At 40.3% G+C, this 24,336-nt stretch overlaps 1 protein-coding gene across 1 annotated transcript in view; it reads left to right on the top strand.

Annotated features, from left to right (window-relative positions):
• SVOPL (SVOP like) overlaps positions 1 to 20,976 on the top strand; it is a 55,135-nt gene extending 34,159 nt beyond the window's left edge. The window contains 2 exon segments of the mRNA XM_027101781.1: positions 19,622 to 19,650; positions 19,652 to 20,976. Of these exon segments, the coding sequence (XP_026957582.1) occupies positions 19,622 to 19,650; positions 19,652 to 19,757 (135 nt within the window). The 3' untranslated portion in view covers positions 19,758 to 20,976.
• The last annotated feature ends 3,360 nt before the right edge of the window (positions 20,977 to 24,336 follow it).

A 24,336-nucleotide genomic window follows, 5' to 3' on the forward strand; every position in this document is an offset into this window, starting at 1 on the left:
GTACCAGACTATGTGCTAGAAGAATTCAGATACATTGATTTGATTGATTGGATTTCAAAAAGCTTAGAGTACAGTGGGCATCCAAAGGTTTGATATACATAAAACTTCTTAATAAGGCACCATCATTCTACAATTTTTTCTCAGTTTCTAAATTTGGAGTCTTTTTAATACTTGGGGAATGACCTAATTAACCAATAGCACTATGATGCTGAAAGCACTTACATTATAAAAAATATACATGATTATTCTGTAATTTATTATAAGGCAAATATGCAGGGCACTTGCTTAATTATTATTTTAATAGAGTACTTTGTCCATTTAGGGAGTTAAATTTAAAGTATCATGATAAAATCATAATAATTATGACATTTAGGTAACCTCACCTAAACCTATAACTTCAAATAAAATCAGTGACTCTCAAATGTGTATTTTTGGCCAACAGCTTGCTTTTGAGTTTCAGAAACTTGAAACCAATGCCCTGCTATACATTTCTACCTAAGTATCCCTCAAGTACTTCAAATTCAAAAGGTTCATATATAAACACAATATTTTCTCTTACAGAGCTGCTTTACCCTCAGTATGTTTTAGATTAGTTATTCATCCCAGTCCCAAGAGTTAACCTAATCCCCTGCTTCATATTTTTTTCACACACACACACTGTATTTTATTTTTACAAGAGATAAATAAACTGACACCAGGCATTGTAAATGCATGACCACAACAGGAGCAACAATGATTGCAATTACCAAACACGAAACACACTCATACTATGTCATAATATTGGCGTTCAGTCCAGTAATCCTCCACTGTAACAGCTCCTTTACTTGGCAGTGAAAACTGATTTGTATATTTTTTGCCTCTGAGTCCTTGTGGGATTTTTTTTTATTCAAACAGAAAGTCACAAAAATTGTAATTCTCATCAGTTCACTCAGTCCCATGTAATAATTATTTTATCTTGATCTTTTGTTAGCACTTTTATGAATTCATCAGTTTTCCATTAGAGCTCTGAAAATGCTTATTCATTCAGTTCAGCAGTATAGTCAGTTACCAGAAACCTGTATTTGTCAGAGTCTTTTCCATGAATTCCTTGAAGATGAAACCCTTTTATAGGAGCATTTTTGCAAAAGCATCAGAGTACACCCAGAACTGTCTGTAAATGACAAAAGACTTAAAAATGACCACGGTTAAAGATTTGATGAAAGTTCATAATATTGCAATTGACAAGGAAATTTAGTTATTTCTGAGATATACATTTTAAAGTAATAACTAGAATTATGACTTACAACATTATACCAGAACATATAAGATTTTTAGAAATTTCATGTAATGTCTGAAACATTTATATTAATATATTTCCATACAAATAACCCAAAGAAAGTTTAGTATTAGTTGTTTTTTTTGTTTCTTTTTTTATACTGTAGGTTCTTATTAGTCATCAATTTTATACACATCAGTGTATACGTGTCAATCCCAATTGCCCAATTCAGCACACCACCATCCCCACCCCACCGCGGTTTTCCCCCCTTGGTGTCCATACGTTTGTTCTCTACATCTGTGTCTCAATTTCTGCCCTGCAGACTGGTTCATCTGTACCATTTTTCTAGGTTCCACATACATGTGTTAATATACGATATTTGTTTTTCTCTTTCTGACTTCACTCTGTATGACAGTCTTTAGATCCATCCACGTCTCAACAAATGACTCAATTTCGTTCCTTTTTATGGCTGAGTAATATTCCATTGTATATATGTACCACATCTTCTTTATCCATTCGTCTGTCGATGGGCATTTAGGTTGCTTCCATGACCTGGCTATTGTAAATAGTGCTGCCATGAACATTGGGGTGCATGTGTCTTTTTGAATTATGGTTTTCTTTGGGTATATGCCCAGTAGTGGGACTGCTGGGTCATATGGTAATTCTACTTTTAGTTTTTTAAGGCACCTCCATACTGTTCTCCATAGTGGCTGTATCAATTTACATTCCCACCAACAGTGCAAGAGGGTTCCCTTTTCTCCACACCCTCTCCAGCATTTGTTGTTTGTAGATTTTCTGATGATGCCCATTCTAACTGGTGTGAGGTGATACCTCATTGTAGTTTTGATTTGCATTTCTTTAGTAATTAGTGATGTTGAGCAGCTTTTCATGTGCTTCTTGGCCATCTGTATGTCTTCTGTGGAGAAATGTCTATTTAGGTCTTCTGCCCATTTTTGGATTGGGTTGTTTGTTTCTTTAATATTGAGCTGCATGAGCTGTTTATTTTGGAGATTAATCCTTTGTCCATTTGCAAATATTTTCTCCCATTCTGAGGGTTGTCTTTTCGTCTTGTTTATGCTTTCCTTTGCTGTGCAGAAGCTTTGAAGTTTCATTAGGTCCCATTTGTTTATTTTTGTTTTTATTTCCATTTCTCTAGGAGGTGGATCAAAAGAGATCTTGCTGTGATTTATGTCAAAGAGTGTTCTTCCTATGTTTTCCTCCAAGAGTTTTATAGTGTCCGGTCTTACATTTAGGTCTCGAATCCATTTTGAGTTTATTTTTGTGTATGGTGTTAGGGAGTGTTCTAATTTCATTCTTTTACATGTAGCTGTCCAGTTTTCCCAGCACAACTTATTGAAGAGACTGTCTTTTCTCCATTGTATATCTTTGCCTCCTTTGTCATAGATTAGTTGCCCATAGGTGCATGGGTTTATCTCTGGACTTTCTGTCTCGTTCCATTGATGTATGTTTCTGTTTTTGTTCCAGTACCATATTGTCTTGATTACTGTAGCTTTGTATACAAAGCTTTGTATACTATACAGTATAGTCTGAAGTCAGGGAGTCTGATTCCTCCAGCTCCGTTTTTTTCCTTCAAGACTGCTTTGGCTATTCGGGGTCTTTTGTGTCTGCATACAAATTTTAAGATGATTTGTTCCAGTTCCGTAAAAATGCCATTGGTAATTTGCATTGAATCTGTAGATTGCTTTGGGTAGTATAGTCATTTTCACAATATTGATTCTTCCAATCCAACAACATGGTATACATCTCCATCTGTTTGTATCATCTTTAATTTCTTTCATCAGTGTCTTATAGTTTTCTGTGTACAGGTCTTTTGTCTCCCTAGGTTGCTTTATTCCTAGGTTTTTTGTTTTTTTTTTGCATTGGTAAATGGGAGTGTTTCCTTAATTTCTCTTTCAGATTTTTCATCATTAGTGTATAGGAATGCAAGAGATTTCTGTGCATTAATTTTGTATCCTGCAACTTTACCAAATTCATTGATTAGCTCTAGTAGTTTTCTGGTGGCATTTTTAGGATTCTCTATGTATAGTATCATGTCATCTGCAAAAAGTGTCAGTTTTACTTTTTCTTTTCCAATTTGGATTCCTTTTATTTCTTCTCTGATTGCCGTAGCTAGGACTTCCAAAACTATGTTGAATAATGGTGAGAGTGGACATCCTTGTCTCATTCCTGATCTTAGAGGAAATGCTTTCAGTTTTTCACCATTGAGAATGATATTTGCTGTGGGTTTGTCGTATATGGGCTTTATTATGTTGAGGTAGGTTCCCTCTATGCCCACTTTCTGGAGGGTTTTTATCATAAATGGGTGTTGAATTTTGTCAAAAGCGTTTTCTGCATCTATTGAGATGATCATATGGTTTTTCTTCTTCCATTTGTTAATATGGTGTATCACATTGATTGATTTGCATATATTGAAGAATCCTTGCATCCCTGGGATAAATCCCACTTGATCATGGTGTATGATCCTTTTAATGTGCTGTTGGATTCTGTTTGCTAGTATTTTGTTGAGGATTTTTGCATCTACATTCATCAGTGATATTGGTCTGTAATTTTCTTTTTTTGTGGTATCTTTGTTTGGTTTTGGAATAAGGGTGATGGTGGCCTCATAGAATGAGTTTGGGAGTGTTCCTTCCTCTGCAGTTTTTTGGAAGAGTTTGAGAAGGATGGGTGTTAGCTCTTCTCTAAATGTTTGGACTTTTTTTTTTTTTCCTTACTTGTGATTGGTCTGTTCCTATTTTCTATTTCTTCCTGGTTCAGTCTTAGAAGGTTATACCTTTCTACGAATTTGTCCATTTCTTCCAGGTTGTCCATTTTATTGGCATGGAGTTGCTTGTAGTAGTCTCTTAGGATGCTTTGTATTTCTGCAGTGTCTGTTGTTACTTCTCCTTTTTCATTTCTAATTTTATTGATTTGAGTCCTGTCCCTCTTCTCCTTGATGAGTCTGACTAATGGTTTATCAATTTTGTTTTTCTCAAAGAACCAGCTTTTAGTTTTATTGATCTTTGCTATTGTTTTCTTTGTTTTGATTTCATTTATTTCTGCTCTGATTTCTTTCCTTCCACGAGCTTTGGGTTTTGTTTGTTCTTCTTTCTCTAGTTCCTTTAGGTGTACGGTTAGATTGTTTATTGGAGGTTTTTCTTGTTTCTTGAGGTAGGCTTGTATTGCTATAAACTTCCCTCTTAGAACTGCTTTTGCTGCATCCCATAGGTTTTGCATCATCGTGTTTTCGTTGTCATTTGTCTCTAGGTATTTTCTGATTTCTTCTTTGATTTCTTCAATGATCTGTTGGTTATTTAGTAGCGTATGGTTTAGCCTCCATGTGCTAGTGTTTTTCCAGTTTTTTCCCGTAATTGATTTCTAATCTCATAGCGTTGTGGTCAGAAAAGATGCTTGATATGATTTCAATTTTCTTAAATTTACTGAGGCTTGATTTTTGACCCAAGATGTGATCTATCCTGGAGAATGTTCCATGCACACTTGAGAAGAAAGTGTAATCTGCTGTTTTTGGATGGAATGTCCTATAAATATCAATTAAATCTATCTAGAACCAGCTTTTAGTTTCATTGATCTTTTCTATTGTGTTCTTCATCTCTATTTCATTTATTTCTGCTCTGATCTTTATGATTTCTTTCCTTTTACTAACTTTGGGTTTAGTTTATTCTTCTTTCTCTGGTTGTTTTAGGTGTAAGCCTAGGTTTTTTATTTGAGCTTTTTCTTGTTTCCTAAGGTAAGATTGCATTGCTATAAACTTCCCTCTTAGTACTGCTTTTGCTGTGTCCCGTAGGTTTTAGATCATCATGTTTTTATTATCATTTGGCTCTAGGTATTTTTTGATTTCCTCTTTGATTTCTTTAGTGATCCATTGGTTGTTTAGTAACATATTGTTTAGCCTCCATGTGTTTGTGTTTTTTACAGTTTTTTTTCCCTGTAATTGATTTCTTATCTGATAGCACTGGGGTAAGAAAAGATGCTTGCTGTGATTTCTATTTTCTTAAATTTACTGAGGCTTGATTTGTGTCCCAAGATGTGATCTATCCTGAAGAATGTTCCATGTGCACTTGAGAAAAAAGTGTATTCTGCTGTTTTTGGATGGAATCTTCTATAAATATCAATTAAGTGCATCTGGTCTAATGTGTCATTTAAGGTCTGTGTTTCCTTATTGATTTTCTGTCTGGATGATCTATCCATTGATGTAAGTGGGGTGTTAAAGTCTCCCACTATTATTGTATTACTGTTGATTTCTCCTTTTCCGGCTGTTAGCATTTGCCGACCCCTGCCTTCTTAGGAGATCCTCCAAGACCTGCAGGTAGGTCCAGCCCAGGATCCTATGGAGTTACTGCTTTGTGTTGGGTCGCAGTGTATTTGAACCCTTGTGAGTGCTCTCCAAGAGTGCAGTCTCTGTTTGCCCCAGTCCTGTGAAGCTTCTGTACTCAAGCCCCACTGGCCTTCAAAGCCAACTGCTCTGGGCGGGTTCCTCCTCCCAATGCCAGACCCTCAGGCTAGGGAGCCTGACATGGGGCTCAGAACTCTCTTGTGGGAAAATCTTTGTGATATAATTATTTTCCAGTTTGTGAGTTGCCCACCCAGTGGGTATGGGATTTGATTGTCATGAAAGCACCCCTCCTATGGTCTTGTTGTGAATTTTGTCTTTGAATGTACAATATCTTTTGTTGGTGGGTTCCAGTCTTTTCTGTTGATTGCTGTTCAGTAGTTGTGATTTTGGTGCTTTCAGGAGAGGAGGTGAGCTCAGGTTCTTCTACTCCACCATCTTGTCCAGAATCAAGGGGCTGCTTTTAGTTTGGATGCTTGCTGCCTCTTCCATCAGTGTGTGCCTGCCGTTATCCACTTGATATGGGGTGTGCAGGTGTGGTGGCTCTTGTGCAGTCCTAGGATGGTGGGGGAAGCACTTGGCGCCTGCTTGAAGGTCTCATAGTGGCAGCTGTGGCCAGTGCACTCCCGGGACAGCAGGGGCAGGGCTTGGCCCCTGCTTGTGGATATCCTAGGGATGGCTGTGGTCCGTACACTCCCGGGATGGGAGGGCAGTGCTTGGCACCTGCTCACATGTCTCATTGTGGCAGCTGCGGCCAGTGCACTCCCGGGACAGCAGGGGCAGGGCTTGGTGTCTGCTTGTGGGTTTCCTAGGGCTAGCTGCAGTCCGCACACTCCTGGGACGGGAGGGCGGTTCTTGGCACCTGCTCACAGGTCTTGTAGCAGTGGCGGTGACTTATGCCCTGCTCCTGTTGGCAGTGTCCTGTTGCTTGAGAATGCTTGTAGGGAAAGAACCTCTTATGGTGGTCCTGCCCCCTCTCCTTGTGCACCCCCCATTAATGGCAGCTTGCCTCTCTGGTGTGCCCAGGCTTCTTCTGTGTACACCCTTGGTTGCCACAGTCCAGCCTCTTCAGGCTGTCTCTGCACAGCCAACCCCAGTCCTACCCCTGGGTCTGGCCTCTGAAGCCTGAGCTTCAGCCCCCAGCCCCCACCTGCAGCAACAGATGAGTGTCTCAGCCTGGGGAGTGCAAGATGGCAGTGCTGACCTTCTGTGCAAGTTACTTTCTGTTTTGCCTTCCACAAACCGGTTTCTGCGCTCTCCTCCAAGGCTCTGAAGCTCCCCCTCCATCCAGGCTGATCTCCCCCGCCACTGAGGGGGCTTCCCAGGGTGTAGGAACCTTTCCTTCTTCACAGCTCCTTCCCTGGGGTGCAGGCCCCATCCCAATTCCTTTCTTTTTCCTTTTGTCCTACCTGGTTACATGGAGATTTCCTTGCCCTTCTGGGCAAGAAGTCTGAGGTCTTCTGCCGGTGTTCTGTGTTAATCCTCCTACTTGTAGATCAATTTTTAATGTTTTTGTGGAAGAAGGTGAACTCCATGTCCTACTCCTCCACCATCTTGATCCCATCCCCATATACTTTTTAAGTTGAGATACAACTGACATATATATAATGTTATATTAATTTCAGGTGTACAGCATAGTGATTCCATATATGTATATATTACAAAATGATCACAATAAGTCTAACATCCATCACCATACATACACATTTTTCTTTTCTTGTAATGAGAACTTTTAAGATTTAACCTCTTAGCAACTTTCAAGTACATAATACAGTACTTACTGTAGTCACAATGCTGTACCATACATCCCCAGGACTTATTTATTTTACAACTGGAGATGTGTACGTTTTGATCCCCTTCACCCATTTCACCCCCACCCCTGCTGCTGGCAACCACCAATCTGTTCTCTGTACCTGTGACAGTGTTTGTTTTTAGATTCCACATAAGTGAGATAATACAGTATTTGTCTTCCTCTATCTGGCTTATTTCACCGAGCATAATGCCCTTAAGGTCCATCCATGCTGTTGGAAGTGCCAGGATTTCCTTCTTTTTTATGGCTGAATAATATTCCACTGTATATATACATACCACATTTACTTTATCCATTCATCCACTGATGGACACTTAGGTTGTTTCCATGTTTTGGCTGTTGCAAATAATGCTGCAATGAACATGGGAGTGCAGATAACTCTTCAAGCTAGTATTTTTGGTTCTTTTGGATAATTACCCAGAACTGGAATAGTTGGATCATATGGTAGTTCTATTTTTAATTTTTTGAGGAACTGCCCTACTGTTTTCCATATTGGCTGCACCAATTTATATTCCCACCATTGGTGAATGTGGGGTCTTAAAGTTCAAAAGAGTTCCCTTTTCTCCACATCCTTACCAACTCTTGTGATTGCTTGCCTTTTTGATAATAGCTATTCTAACAGGTGTGAGGTGATATCTCACTGTGGTTTTAATTTTCATTTCCCTGATGATTAGTAATGTTGAGTAGATTTTCACATACCTGTTGGCCATCTATATGTCATCTTTGGAAAACTGTCTCTTCATGCCCTCTGCCTATTTTTACATTGAATTGTTTTCTTGTTATTGAGTTGTATGAGTTTTTCTATATTTTGGATATTATTCATTCATTCATTGGTGAATGTGGGGTATTAAAATCCCCTACTATTACTGTATTGACATCTATTTCTCCCTTTAGATCTGTTAATATTTGCTTTGTATATTTAGGTGCTCCTGTATGGGGTGCATAAGTATTTACAAATGTTATATATTCTTGTTGGAGTGACCCTTTTATTATTATGTAATGACCTTGTCACTTAAAGTCTATTTTGTCTGATAAAAGTATAGCTACCCTAGCTTTCTTTTTGGTTTCCATTTGCATGGAGTATCTTTTATCATCCTTTCAGTTTCAGTCTGTGTGCGTCCTTACATCTGAAGTGAATCTCTTGTAGGCAACATATAGATGGGTCTTGTTATTTTTTGAAAAATCCATTGTCACTCTGTCTTTTGATTGGAGAATTTAGACCTTTTACGTTTAAAGTAAGTACTGATAGATATATACTTATTGCCATTTCTCTGTTTTCTGTCTTTGTTCCTAGGTTCATTTCTTTTTGTCTTACTCTCCCTTTCTGATTTGACAATTTTCTGTCATGCTATGCTTGGATTCCTTTCTTTTTCTCTTTTGTGTATCTGCTCTAGGTTTTTGCTTTGTGGCTACCATGAGACTTACATAAGACATTTTAGAGATACAGCTGTTGATTTGATAGCAGCTCCAGTTCAAATGCTTTCTAAAGCTCTACATTTTTACTCCCCACGCACACTTTGTTTTTGATATCACAATTTACATATTTTTATCTTGTGTATCCATTAACACATTATTGTAGTTATAGTTATTTTTACTACTTTTGGAGTGGGCAGAGGAAGAGCAGGAAGATGGTACCAGGCAGTCTTCTGGTCTCTGGAGAGGATTATAGTTGGTCCCTAGATGTGTGTTTAATTAGAAGCCTGCCACTCAGGTTGCAGCTGTGAAGATAAGCTTACAGGCCTCTTTCCCAGAAAGAAGGTGTTTCAGTCTGCTGGCTCTCTGCTGCTGTGCCCTGGGGTGTAGGTAGTTAAGAACTCTTTCTCTGTTACTGTCTTGTGGGACCCATAAACATAAACCTTGCTGGCCACCAGAGCCAGGTGATCAAGGGGTGTTCCCTGGGCAGTCACAAAAATTGGGACACCATACATGTACACAAGCTCCTTTTGGGGAGATAGCAGAGATCTGGAGCAAGGCAGAGAGACAGCACAAAGATGGCACCTGCCAGCCTTCATCTTTGCAGAGTATTTCAGTAGGCTCCTGGATGTATGTTAAAGCAGATGCCTGCCCCACAAGGTGATGGTTTAAAATAAGCAAATAAGCCTCTTTCACAGAAAGACTGGATGTGTTTCAGTGGGCTGACTCTGCACTGGTCCCCAGGTGGGTAGCCAGGTGAGTCCCTGGGAGCCCTCTAAGGAAAATGCTCAGTTTGCTATAGCCTTGTCTTATAGTGGATGCAAGCCCTCTTGGCTTTCAAAACTAGATGTTTTGCGGGTTCATCTGTCAGGTGCAGCTCTTAAAAGTTGTGCCAGATGTGGAGTTGGAACCCATCACTCCTCATGGAGAAGCTCAAGGTTGTGAGTTCCCCTCTGTTTGTGTGTCACTGAACCGGGGGCGGGTTCATGGTAAGATTGTGTCTCAGCCTCTTCCACCCATTTTGATGTGGGATTTTCTTCTTTGCCTGATGTGTAGGAGTCACTCAGCTAGTTTTGGGGTTTCTTTCAGAGGATATTATTTTGTATGTAGCTGTAGATTCAGTGTGTCCGTGAGAGGAGGTGGGTTCATCTTGAACCCAAACCTTCATGGACTCTTTTTTTTTTTGCGGTACGCGGGCCTCTCACTGTTGTGGCCTCTCCCGTTGTGGAGCACAGGCTCCGGAGGCGCAGGCTCAGTGGCCATGGCTCACGGGCCTAGCTGCTCCGCGGCATGTGGGATCTTCCCGGACCGGGGCACGAACCCGTGTCCCCTACATCGGCAGGTGGACTCTCAACCACTGTGCCACCAGGGAAGCCCTCATGGACTTTTTATAGCCTGCTTTTGGCATGCAACAATATGTTACATTTTTCATGTTGATAAAAATAAAAGTCAAGCCCTTTTTCATGCTGAAAAATGTCATATGTATACTCCAAAAATTACTTTCAAGAACTTTGTCAGTTCTGTATTGTTAAATGTCTAGACTATTTGATATTTGTCTATTATAAACAACAGTTGTAAGCACTCTTGTGCTTACATTTTTATCCAACTATGCAATTATCTCTTTAGGATAATTCCTAGAAACTGGATTGGTAGGTCGGGGGGTCTGCGTATTTTCCATTTTGATACATTGTGCTAAAATTCTCTTTGGGAAGCCTGTACCAGTGTGTCAGGCCTTGCCGCTTCACATACTGGCCAACTAGTTTTGTTTGTCTATTTCATCTTTGCCAATATTACTGGCAGTAAATGATATCTTTGATATTGTAATTCACGTTTCTTCGATTAGGAATGAAACTGAATGTTCTTTTCATATTTTAATTGGCTATCTTTTTTAGCTTGTTCACTCAGGTCCTTGTCCATTTTTCAATTTGGTCTTTAATACATTGATTTGTAAGAGTCCTTCATATATATAAAGGATTTTAATCATTTTCCTGACATACTGCAAATGTTCCTCCCAACTTTGTTTGTTTTTCCTTCTTGTTTATGGTCCTCTTTCTCTGTACAGAAACTTAAGGTTCATGAAATTTATCAATGTTCATGATTAGAATTCTGAGAATACACATCTCTTTTCTTCCAGTCCTTCTCTGGTCTTGTCTTTCTTTGGGGAAAAGGTGTACAAACTTTTTATTGAAATATGACATACATATAAAAGTGGCCATATCATAAGTGTACAACTCAATTTTCTCAAAGTGAAATGCATCTCAAATTCTGACCCAGAAATCCCTGACGTGCCCTCTTTCAGGCCATCATAGTGTCGAAGTGTGAGGTCTAATGTAGGAAACAGCTTTATAATTTCCTATATGGCAGGCCAGTTGTCCCTACACTATTTATTTAACTATTTATTTCATTTATTTACCTATATTTTTACTCATGGATTAGAAATGTCTGCTTATATTCCCACAATCACTTGGTCTGTTTCTAGCCTTGCTATTTTAGTCCATTGATCTGTGTGGTTTCGTCACTGTCATATTCTTTTCATTAGTCAGGTGGGGTTTATAGTACATTTTCAAAACTGGTTGTGTAAGCCCCACCTCATTGCTATTCTTTCTCAGATAAGATTTAGAATCATTTGCAATGTGCCTCCCTTGTCTGCCCAAATCCTATTAAGATTTTAATTGTTAAGTCATTAAATGTATCAGTTAATTTAGGAAAAGTTGACTTTTTTTCGTAGTGTTGTCTTCCCATATAAGAACAAGGTTCTTCTCTCCATTTGTTCAGTGTTTCTTCTGTGTTCCTTGCTGGGATTTTGTTTTCTTCAAATAGATCCTGCACATCTTGTTAAGTTTATTCTTAGCCATTTTAAGGCTTTTCATTGTTATTGCAAATAGATGATTTTCTTCCATTATAACTTCTAGTCTAACATTCTAACTAGCTATTGGTATTTAGAGAGGCTATTAAGTTTTTTGTCTGTTGATTTTTCAAACTGCCAGCTTACTGAACTCATTCTGATGGGTTTTCATTTGAGTCTCTGAGTTTTTCAGGTTTGTCATTGATCTGTCCTGTGATTTCAATCTATTCCTCCATGTTGAATCCTTCTGGTCAGCACTTTAATGTTAAGATTCCATAGCTTACAAACTGTAATGTGAACTCCATTGACTCACTCTTTCCTCTTCTTTCCAGTCAAACCACTGAAGAGTTCTTCCTCTGTCCTCATTTCCTTCCCCCCACTCACTCGTCCGCCTGCTCCAACTGGCTGCAACCTTTCTGACTCCAACAAAATGCTTGGTAAGGTCTCTGTGAGCGCCACGTCTCTAAATCCAAACGTCGTTTTAAGCCTGCATTTTGCGGGACCTCTCCTTCACATACAGTTCTGATGGCCTCGCCCTCGCGCGCTGTCCCCTTCCTACGGTATCGTCACCTTGCATTTTGTGGTCTTCCTCCTGCATCTTCCACTGCTCTTCCTCAGTCTCTCTGTGGTACACCTTCCTCTACTCTTTATTATTGAGGATTCTTTATTTTTTTATACAGCAGGTTCTTATTAGTTATCTAATTTATACAAATTAGTGTATGTATGTCAATCCCAATCTCCCAATTCATCCCCGCTCCCCCACTGAGGATTCTTATTGCTTGATATTAGATCCTCATCTTTTCATATTTTACTCTCCACTTAGGTGATTTCACCCATTTTTATGATTTTAATCACCAACTATATGCTCATGACTCCCATCTTTATATCTCTAGTCTAGGCCTTTCTTCTGAGCTGCGATTCATATATCCATTCACCTCCTCCACATTTCTGCTTGAATGTCTCAAACTCACCTTAAATTCACCACGTCCAATATTAAAATCATGACATTTCTCCCCAAGTCCACTCCTCTTCACAGTTTCCATCAGTGCATGGCATCACTACCCAACCTGGAACTGTCCTTTGCTGTTCCCTTCTCTCTCATCATCATAGCCAGTCCTAAAACCATGTGGATTTAACATCCTAATAGATGCTGAATCCTTAACCTTATCTCCTTTTCCACCACCAGCATCACTCTGGTTTGAACTACCATCACCTTTCCCTGGACGGCTAAGGTAGCGTCCTGCCTGGTCTCCTCTGTGCTCTTACTCTCCTCCAACTCATTTTCCTCACCGCATCCTTGCAGATCTTACATTGTTCTTGTGCTTAAACTCTTTGTCATCTTGCCCTTGCCATTCCTCAACAATAAGACCAAAATCCTCAACATGTGCTATGGGGCTGTAGCAATGAGGCCCCCGTCTTGTACTCTTACCTGCTTGTAAAATTTCAAACACAGAAATGTGTAACTGAGAAAGGAATAATTCTCTGTAATTCTATCACCAGAGATAACCACCAGTGTATGTCTTAATGGTTTGGGGTATATTCTTCCAGATGCTTTTTTATGCATATATATTATGTCTCTCTTGGTATATCTGTTATCAGTAATATACCAGAGTTGTATGAGTGTATCTATAAACCTATTACATACGTATTATACTAGAGGCTTGTAAATATGTAGATAGCCTTACTTAATAAATACCTACATCTGTCTGTGTATCTACCTGTTATGGTCACCTGCAGAGACAGATGGAACTTCCCTCCACTCCTCCCCACCCCCCCCAAAAAAACTGGGGGTCAGATGTCAAGACTGATGTCACATACACACACCAAGAGGGTATGAAAGGTTTATTGTTTAATTACATAGCTGAGATCTCTGGGAGAGCAGGGTAGCCCTCTCAGGCAGATCCAAAATGGCCTGAGAGAGCAGGCAAGGAGATTGGCTGGGGTTTTTCTTGCGGCCAGATTTGAGTGTTTCCATGCTCGGGCAGGGGCTTGTGTGGTTTGAATCTCCTGCCAGTACCAAAGGATGAAGCATCCAGGCTTTCTTACCAGTTTGTTCAGAAATAGGGGTACAAGGGGAAGAGGGAAGGGTGAGGCTTAAAGGCTGTCAGCAGTCATCAAGTGGAGTCAGACTCCTCTTTACACTATGTATCCATGTGTGTGTGTGAGTACACATGTGGATAGGCCCATGTTCAAACACACACATACCCAAACCTGTCCATCCATCCGTCTATCCACACATACCTACATATATATCTACATATTGCAACTGCCTTTCGTCATTAATAATCATTTTGTTAGTATGTGGAGATCAACCTCATTCTCTTATATAGGTGCCTAGATTTCCATTGTAGGGATGTGTATAATTAGATAGCCATTACCTTGTTGATGAAGTTGTTTCTAATGTTCTTTCTTTCTGCTTTTACAAACAACGGGGCACTGAACATCACGCACAACTTTGTAACTGTGCGACTATGTTAGTCATTGAGCTCTCTTATGTTCCGGATACTGTGAAAACCCAGGTCCCAGATTCTTTGAAGTGACATTCTAGTGGAGAATAGACAAGGGACAAACAAACAGTTTGCTAACATGTTCAATATGATTACTGATATAAACACATATAAAACAGGGGAAGGAGATGGTGATGGGAGCGGTCTGCTATATCGGGTGGTTAGGGAGGGCCTCTACAATAGGGCGGAGTCACGTGGGAATGGCCACAGAGTATGTCTAAGGAAAAGCATTCTTTTTTATAAATTTATTTATTGTATTTATTTTATTTTTGGCTGCATTGGGTCTTTGTTGCTGCGCGCGGGCTTTCTCTAGTTGCAGCAAGTGGGGGCTACTCTTCGTTGCGGTGCACGGGCTTCTCATTGCGGTGGCTTCTCTCGTTGCGGAGCATGGGCTCTAGGAGCGTGGGCTTCAGTAGTTGTGGCATGCAGGCTCAGTAGTTGTGGCTTGCAGGCTCTAGAGCACAGGCTCAGCAGTTGTGGCGCACGGGCCTAGTTGCTCCGCGGCATGTGGGATCTTCCCAGACCAGGGCTTGAACCTGTGTCCCATGCATGGCAGGAGGATTCCTAACCACTGCGCCACCAGGGAAGCCCAGAAAAGCATTCTTACGTAGAAAAAGCCTACTGAATAATTTTTGAGGTCAAAGGGTGTGCATATTTTAAATTACAATGGATCTTTTAAGAAAATTTATATACTCCTTGATATATTAATATTAACACACTCTTAAACAAGCAACCCTGTTTCTTTCCGTCATCACTAAAAAGCCTTTTTTTAACCTTTTTTGATATGGTGGACAATAACTCACATCTCCTCTTAATTTGTACTTTGTTATTAGTAAGGCTGAGCATCTTTCATCTGTTTATTATCCATTTGTCTTTTTTTGGTAAACTGCTTATTTATGGGATTTGCTCTAATTTCTTCAGGCCATTGGCCATTTATTATTATACTACAGATATTTTTTCATTATTCATGGTTTGCCTTATGATGTTACTATCAAAGTTTTTGGCATGCAAAATATCAATTTTTTTGTAGTCTACTTACCAATTATTTTCACGTAAGGAGTTAGTGTTTTGGGTCATGCTTAGTGGCCTTCATTAATCCAAATTTCTAAAAATGTTTCTTAAACACAAAGTGCAAAGGCTTTCAATGTTTCATCTAAAACATTAAATTCTTTGATTTAATCACAATTTACTTATGCTTGAGACCTGAGGTAAAGGTCTCAGCTTTAAAAAGCAACAACACAAACTGATTTAATGAGCCTGATTCAATAAAGCCAAGAGAGAGAACTGGGGAACCGGAGGTCTTCAAGCCTTTCCAGCACTTTTCTTTGGCCAGGCAGAGGAAGAGGCTGCTGAGGTTACTAGGAAGCTGGAGAAACAGGAGAAGAAACACTTGAAGAAGGAAAAGGCTGGCTGCGATTGCCCTGGCGTCTTCAGAAAACAGCAGCAGGACCCTGGAGGAATGTGAGGGGACAAGTGAAAGAGCCGAAAAGAAGCAAAAGCCCCAGGAGGCTCCTCAGGAGAATGGAATGAAGACCCATCTGTCTCCTCCAAACCCCCCCAAAAGAAATCTTTTTCCAAGGAGGAGCTGGTTAGTAGTGATCTTGAGGAAACAGCTGGCAGTGGAAGTCTCACCAAAAGGAAGAAATCTTTCCCCAAAGAGGAACCAGTGAGCGACCCTGAAGAGTCAGGAAACAAGAAGGTCCCCAGGCAAAAGAGGAAATTCTCTTCCAAGGAGGAGCCACTCAGCAGTGGACCTGAAGAGGCTGCTGCCAGCAAGAGCAGCAGCTCCAAGAAGAAGAAAAAGCTCTGAAACCTCCCCCAGGAAAATCAGAGTGGACATTTCCCTAGTGGGGCATAACTTGCAGACGTTATTTCCCAACCCATCCCCTATCTCAATAAAAACCAAACCAAAACAGAACAAGCAAACAAAGCCACAAAACAGTGCTTAGCTGGTTGCTCCCAAGCCATTCATCATCCTTTTGTCCGGCTCCTCTCAGTTGATTTAACACGCCCCTATTACAATAACCGAATTTCCATAAATTCTTGGATCTGTTTTGTGACTCATTGTTTTACTGATCCATTTTGGCACTGATATCATATTGCTGATGATTGGAACTTTGTTTAGTGCCTCTTAGCCGAATAACCTCCCCAGATTCCCTCAACCGCACGTGTTTTCAGAAGTGTCTTGATTTTTATAGATATGTTAATGCTTTCAAATTAACTTTAGAATCAGTTTTTCCCCCCAGATTGACTCAAAAATACTACTGGGATTTTGACTGAGAAACCATTAGAGTTACTACAGATTACTTTGAGAACCGTTTTTTAAAACAATACTGCATTTTTCTAAGAACTAAACAAATTTATTCAATTTTTCGTGTCCCTTAGTAGGGACATGAAAAGTACCTTCATATATGTAATACATTTCTTAAGTTTATTCCTAAGTATTTTATTTTTGTTCCTATTTATCTGCGTCCAACAAAGTTAATGTGCTGTATTTTCATTCCATTCAATGTTGTTTTTTATTTTTCTTGAGACTTCTTTGACCTGTGGATTGTTTAGAAGTGTCTGGAGATTTTGCTGTCTTTATTTCTAGCTTTGATAGCATTTGAGTCAGAGAACACATTCTATAATTTCAGTTCTTTTAAATCCTTTGAGGTTAATGTTATGGCCCAGAACGAGGTCTATCTTGGTGAATGTTCTGCTGTTTGTTCGGTGGGTGTTCTATAAATGTCAATGAGAGCCTCTTGGTTGATGGTGTCATAAAGTTCTATATCCAGCTGATTTTGTCTAGCAGTTTGTCAATTGAGAGAGGGGTATTGAAGTCTCCAACTATATGTAGATTTGTTTCTCCTTTCAGTTTTTTCTGAAAGAATGTAATTTGAAGCTCTTTGGTGTATAAACCTTTAGGAGTGTTTTCTTGTTGGACTGAACCTTTTATCATTGTGTAATATCCCTCTTTGTCCCTGGTCTGGGCTGATTTTTAGAAGTAGAGATTTACAGATCTGTTTTTTGATACAGTGAATCTGGAGTGGGGCCTGAAAATATGCATTTTAACAAAATTCCCAGCTGATTTTTAGTGGTTTTGGTTTATTTGGTTTTTTGGATCTATACCCAGGAATGGAAATGCTGGGTCACATGGTAGTTCTGTTTTTAGTTTTCTGATGAATCTCCATACTGTTTTCCACAGTGGCTGCATTCTCACCAACAGTGCACAAAGGTGCCCTTTTCTCCACATCTTCGCCAACATGTTATTTGTGTTCTTTTTGATTATAGTCATTCTGACAGGTGTGAGGTGATTTCTCGTTGTAGTTTTGATTTGCATTTCCCTGATTAACGATGTTGAGCACCTGCTAACATGCAGATGTGCCTGTTAGCCATCTGCATTTCCTCTTTGACAGGATGATTTTTATAATTAGGTATTACTCAGAGTTCTTGCTTACAAACAATAAAAACTGACTTTGGTTAACTTAGGCAGAAAGGAATTTTTAATTTTTTTAATTAATTTTATTTTTGGCCATGCTGTGCAGCATACAGGATCTTAGTTCCCTCACCAGGGACTGAACCCGTGCCCCATGCAGTGGAAGTGCGGAGTCTTAACCACTGGACTGCAAGGGACATCCCAGAAAGGAATTTATTGAAAGAATATCCAGTAACACTGACTTGATTGCTAGAGTCCTGCTAGGAAGCAGAGCCCTAAACCCCTCTAGGGAAGCCAAAGAAATGAAGGAATTGCTCTCCCTGATCCTAGTTGGTAGAGCACAAAGTTTTATGACCTAAACTTAACCATCAGGCTCTCACACCACTTCAGACTTTGAATCTGGTGCAAAGAATATGAAGTAGAGCTAGTTTAGAATTCAGCCTGGTGGTGGTGAGAATTTTGGTGTCAAAACAGAAGTGGCAGTAATGGCAGAACCTAGACACATGCCTAACTGTGGCATCATTTGGTCATGGTTCAGACTGCCTGGTCTCCTTTGGTTTCCATCTCTTTTATCATCCTGGTTTCCCAAAACTCCTGTTTGGCGAAAATTGTAACATATTTTATTTTGGGAGATAAAATCAGAAAATAATAACTATCACTTGCTAGGTCAACTACGAAATAGTAAATGTGGTTAATACCATGGGTTCTGTTTGCCTGACAAGTGGAATGATTTACTGTTTTAGAAGGCAAATAGGCGGACTTCCCTGGTGGTCCAGTGGTTAAGACTCTGCGCATCCAATGCAGGGGGTGCGGGTTCGATCCCTGGTTGGGGAACTAAGAGCCCAGATGCCGTGCAGCACAGACAAAAAAAACGGTCAAGTAGGCCTTATACACAGGATGGGCTCTCAAATTGTGTATCTTAGGGGAACCTTAGTGGTGGTGACAGCAGTAGGGATCTGTTATGTGTCAGGGATCTATCTGTGACTTTGGACAAGTAGTCACTTAGCCCTTCCTTACTCTAGGATTATCTGTAAAGTGAAGAGGTTGGACTAGACCAAAGGCTAGTGTCTAGGTCTCCAAACTGCAATATTCTGTGACTCTAGAGAGCCTCGTTGTTCCTTAATCATTTCAGTTAACCATCCTTGTGAGATTAGTTGACAACTACTACCATGTGCTTGGCTTTTTGCTAACTTTGGGCAAAGTCCTAGGGATGTGTGAGATGGAGTGTCTAAACCAGTGGTCTCCAGCCTCTTTGGCACCAGGGACTGGTTTTGTGAAGACAATTTTCCACGGATGGGGGTGTGGGTGGGGGAGATGCCTCAGGCGGTAATGCGAGCTATGGGAGCGGCAGATGAAGCTTTGCTCACTTGCCCATCACTCACCTCCCGCTGTGCGGCCTGGTTCCTAACAGGCTGCGGACCGGTACCGGTCTGTGGCCTGGGGGTTGGGGACTCCTGGTCTAAACTAACCAGTATCAGGATGAGAATGGTGTCCACTTTTTCTACGGTAAGTTTGATTGGTTGTGACCCATGAAGCATCATGAACACAGACATGTTATCATTTCAGAGACCAGGAAATTACATCTATTCCCAAAAGACTTCCTCCTGGTTGATCCTGTCAGAACTGAAGAGGGAAAGTAGACTTTTAGCAGAGGGGGTACTGCAGGAAAGGAGAGGGTTACAAGTTAAGCTGAATTGGGTAGGAAAACAGGCAGCTCTCCCGTCTTCCCCAGGTACTGGGTTGCTCTGGAGAAGCCTGAGGGGTGAATGCAGGGAGAAGTCTGACTTGGCCAGTGCATGTTAATGTCACTCGCAGCTCATGGAAGAGTCGCACAAAATTACCTACAGTAGCTTGGCCCAAATAAATAATAGACCTAGGATGTCAGGAATGCACGAGTTACAGAACGGCTGCAAAGCCCTTTGTTTACGTATTTGGTGAAGTGAATTCTTATTTTCCCTTTAGCATAAAAGTCAGTTTAAAAGTGACTGGGGCACAATCTATTTAGTCATCCCTTGTGCTTTGCAGGTTCTCATGAGTGCATCATTTCTGGGAGCCTTGTCTTTTCTCATCTGTCTGCGTTGTGTGTGCCATTTCTGCATTTACTCTCCCTACTGAGACCAAAGGACGGGCCCTACAGGTAAGTGATGCAGGACTCTCTTAAGCATTCTCAACTAACACCTTTTGACTAAAGGAAATAAGCTTGGAGTATGGAAATTCTTTTAAGCAGACGATGATACCCAAGTCTGTGCTAACACAATGGTACATCTGTTTAGCAGGTTCCAGTAGAAAAAATGGGTATCCACTGTTCCTGCATATAACTTTGAGCAGCAAACCGATTATTCATTTCAAACCTTTCCTTCTTGTAAAAGTTGACTAAGATGAATGATATTATCGACACCTCAGCTTTCTACCCTTCACTTTTCTGTTTGGAAGCATTGCTGCTGAGCTAAATGTGGCCAGAGGATCAGAAACAGCTATTTGCATTGCCCTTAGGATCACAGGGTCATTACTGTTGGTCCAGCCACCTTTCCCCCAATTTTGTCAGCTGCCTGTGGTAAGACTGGAGGCAAAAACTTCTGTGCTGCCCCAGTTGTCATCCAATACTAACAGACACAAAGTGCATAAAAAAGGATATCCCAAAAGTATAAGGTATGCTCCCGGGGGCAAAGTTGTATCAGAGATGGCCTCTCCTAGCCCCCTTAAGGTTGGCTCCATCTCAAAGTGCAGCTGGTGGCTCTGTTGTTTCCCTGCCTTAAATGTAAAGCTTGTTGCTGGTATGCAAGGGTGTGTGTGTGTGCGCGCGTGCACACGCCCACAGGGAAAGGGGGAGAACAGCTGGGGTTAGCTGTACAGGGGTGACCACTGAACAGCAGGGGGGTTAGAAGCACCAACCCTCCAGGCTGTCAAAAATGCCAGCATAACTTATAGGCAGCCTTTGGTATCCAGTTACTCGCATTTGTGGATTCAACCAACCATGGATCGTGGATTGTACAGTACTAGAGTATTTACAACTGGAAAAAAATCCATGTAAACGTGGACCCGCACAATTCAAACCCACGTTATTCAAGGGTTAACTGTGTCTGATCTGAGCTGCCACATCTAAATGGGACTATGAAGTCATCGTGCTCCTTTGGCTGAATGTGGCTTGCCTTCTCTCCCATATCCTATTTATAGTGAACCATGGACACTTGTTAATGTCTGTGAGTAGTTGGAAAGTATTTTTGAGTAAAGGGGGCGGAGGGAGCAAAACTAAAAAAAACCCCTATTTACACTAGTCTTAATGTTTTTTGCTTGCCCTAGATCCAAAATGTGTTATTCCATTTTCCCCCTAACTTTTTTTTTTTTTTGCGGTACGCGGGCCTCTCACTGCCGTGGCCTCTCCCGCCGCGGAGCACAGGCTCCGGACGCGCAGGCTCAGCGGCCATGGCTCACGGGCCCAGCCGCTCCGTGGCACGCGGGATCCTCCCGGACCGGGGCACGAACCCGCGTCCCCTGCATCGGCAGGTGGATTCTCAACCACTGCGCCACCAGGGAAGCCCTTCCCCCTAATTTTTAATCTTTAAGGTAATACTCATTTAAATCACAGATTAGATAACCTGCTATGTAATTATAAATTTAGGGCTTTGTTTAGATTCCTTACTTGGAAAGGTGACTCATTCATTGAATACCTGAAGCCAGGGATTGAATTAGGTGATTCAAATGATTCCTTTTAATCTTAAAGGATTGTCACATGCTTCAAACAGATGAGGAAACTAAGGCAAAAGGAGAGTTGTGTAACTCGAATAAAGGAACACACTACATACTGTCGGACTGGAATTTAAATTAGACTGCAAAGTTAAGTGATGCTAAATCTTATGCTAACTTTCTGTGATGGTGGCTTTTTTAAAGTAGTAACAATACATATAAAATGAAACCTGGCTCATCTCACGTGCTTTATGGATTTCCAATTCAAGCCCTATCCACTTACGATGACCATTCCCTCTTATGTTGACTGGGACTTGGTTTTAGGGGTGTAGTGAAATTATTTTGCATGTATGTTTACAAGACATTAATCAGTCCCTACCACTTTCACATGCGGCTACAATAAATACAGTTGTATGGGCATGTAGCCCTTGATGGCTCTGCCACACAATGGCTATATGTCTTTGGGCAAATCTTAAAATGTGTCTGTGTGTATCTCAGTGTTGTGAACACTTAACATATGAAACTATCTGGTGACTGATACAATAAAACTCCTAGAAATATTTAAAACATGCCCCAAAATTTAACTTTCTACAGCACAGACAGCATCCCTAATAATTTGGATGAACCAACCTGGTCAATAGTTTAATAGTAGTAATTCCACTTTAGAATGACTCTAAAAAGCTCTTATTTTGATGAACCTGGTAAGTAATCAAAAAACTCTTGAAAAGTATTTATAATGTGACGTTTTTTCCTGAATGATGTCTGTATTGCACTAGAATAACTGAATTATAAAGGTACTATTTGCACTGTCAGGTACACAAAGGTAAATGTTAGACCCTTAATTCCTTATAAGCTTATTAAAGAACCTTCTATTACTAGTTTTTAGTGCCAGATAGTTGAATATGGAGAAGACTTTATAAAGAAGACTTTATAAAAAATTAAATGTATTATCTAATAAATTACTCATTTGCCAGCAACTTAAATGAATTAAGTAAAGACCTGCAAAACTGCGTCTACCAAAGGATAAAAATATATTTTTATCTTCACAAAGAGCTGTGGCACATTTAAAATACACCTGGCTTGGGCCTTCCTGCTGGTGCAGTGGTTAAGAATCCGCCTGCCAATGCAGGGGACACGGATTCAAGCCCTGGTCCGGGAAGATCCCACATGCTGTGGAGCAACTAAGCCCCAGCACCACAACTACTGAGCCTGCGCTCTAGAGCCTGTGAGCCACAACTACTGAAGCCTGTGCACCTACAGCCTGTGCTCCACAACGAGAAGTCACCGCAATGAGAAGCCCATGCACTGCAACGAAGAGTAGCCCCTGCTCGCCGCAGCTAGAGAAAGCCCGTGCACAGCAATGAAGACCCAACGCAGCCAAAAATAAATAAAATGTATAAAAAAATAAAAACACCTGGTTTAATTTCAGTACACTACTTGGTAGTTAAGAAATATTGATTATGTATTTTTGAAAACTAAGACACATGAGAATGCAGTAGGTTAGCTGTATATATTGTCTCAGGGAAGAGATCAATAGAGGACTTTTATAAAATATTCATTAAAGTTGGCAAAGTGTATCTAGGAGAGATGGGTAGGGGGAAGGTGGCTTTCTTCCTTGGCATCAAGTCTGTTCAGGTATATATGAATATGTAATAAATATCAGACAAAACATATACTTGATATTCTCCCATGAAGTTTATAGCAAAAATTGGACTGAAATTTTGTATCTAAGACTTGAATTTGAGGTGGTATCATTAGGCGTTTCAAAACAAATAGAAGTCATCCAACCTGGAAGAAATGGACATATTCTTAGAAAAGCACAACCTTCCAAGACTGAACCAGGAAGAAATAGAAAATATAAACAGACCAATCACAAGCACTGAAATTGAAACTGATTAAAAATCTTCCAACAAACAAAAGCCCAGGACCAGATGGCTTCACAGGTGAATTCTATCAAACATTTAGAGAAGAGCTGACACTCATGCTTCTCAAACTCTTCGAAAAAATTGCAGAGGAAAGGAACACTCCCAAACTCATTCTGTGAGGCCACCATCACCCTGATACCAAAACCAGACAAAGGTGTCACAAAAAAAACTACAGGCCAATATCACTGATGAACATAGATGCAAAAATCCTCAACAAAATACTAGCAATCAGAATCCAACAGCCCATTAAAAGGATCATACAACATAATCAAGTGGGGTTTATCTCAGGAACGCAAGGATTCTTCAATATATGCAAATCAATCAATGTGATACACCATATTAACAAATTGAGGGAGAAAAACCATATGATCATCTCAATAGACGCAGAAAAGGCTTTTGACAAAATTCAACACCCATTTATGATAAAAACCCTCCAGAAAGTAGGCATAGATGGAACTTAACATAATAAAGCCCATATATGACCAACTCAGAGCCATCATCGTTCTCAATGGTGAAAAACTGAAACCATTTCCACTAAGATCAGGAACAAGACAAGGTTGCCCACCCTCACCACTATTATTCAACATAGTTTTGGAAGTTTTAGCAATCAGAGAAGAAAAATAAATAAAAGGAATCCAAATTGGAAAAGAAGTAAAACTGTCACTGTTTGCAGATGACATGATACTATACACAGAGGATCCTAAAGATGCTACCAGAAAACTACTAGAGCTAATCAATGAATTTGGTAAAGTAGCAGGATTCAAAATCAATGCACAGAAATCTCTTGCATTCCTACACACACAGATGATGAGATATCTGAAAGAGAAATTAAGGAGACCCTCCCATTTGCCATTGCAACAAAAAGAATAAAATACCTAGGAATAAACCTACCTAAGGAGACAAAAGACCTGTACGCAGAAAACTATAAGACCCTGATGAAAGAAATTAAAGATGATACAAACAGATGGAGAGATATACCATGTTCTTGGATTGGAAGAAGCAACATTGTGAAAATGACCATACTACCCAAAGCAATCTACAGATTCAGTGCAATCCCTATCAAACTACCAATGGCATTTTTCACAGAACTAGAACAAAAAATTGCACAATTTGTATGGAAGCACAAAAGAC

This window comes from Aethalodelphis obliquidens, unplaced genomic scaffold (genome assembly GCF_003676395.1).
Source record: "Aethalodelphis obliquidens isolate GAN/ISIS:26980383/991018 unplaced genomic scaffold, ASM367639v1 scaffold5, whole genome shotgun sequence".
In the NCBI taxonomy this organism is placed as follows: domain Eukaryota; kingdom Metazoa; phylum Chordata; class Mammalia; order Artiodactyla; family Delphinidae; genus Aethalodelphis; species Aethalodelphis obliquidens.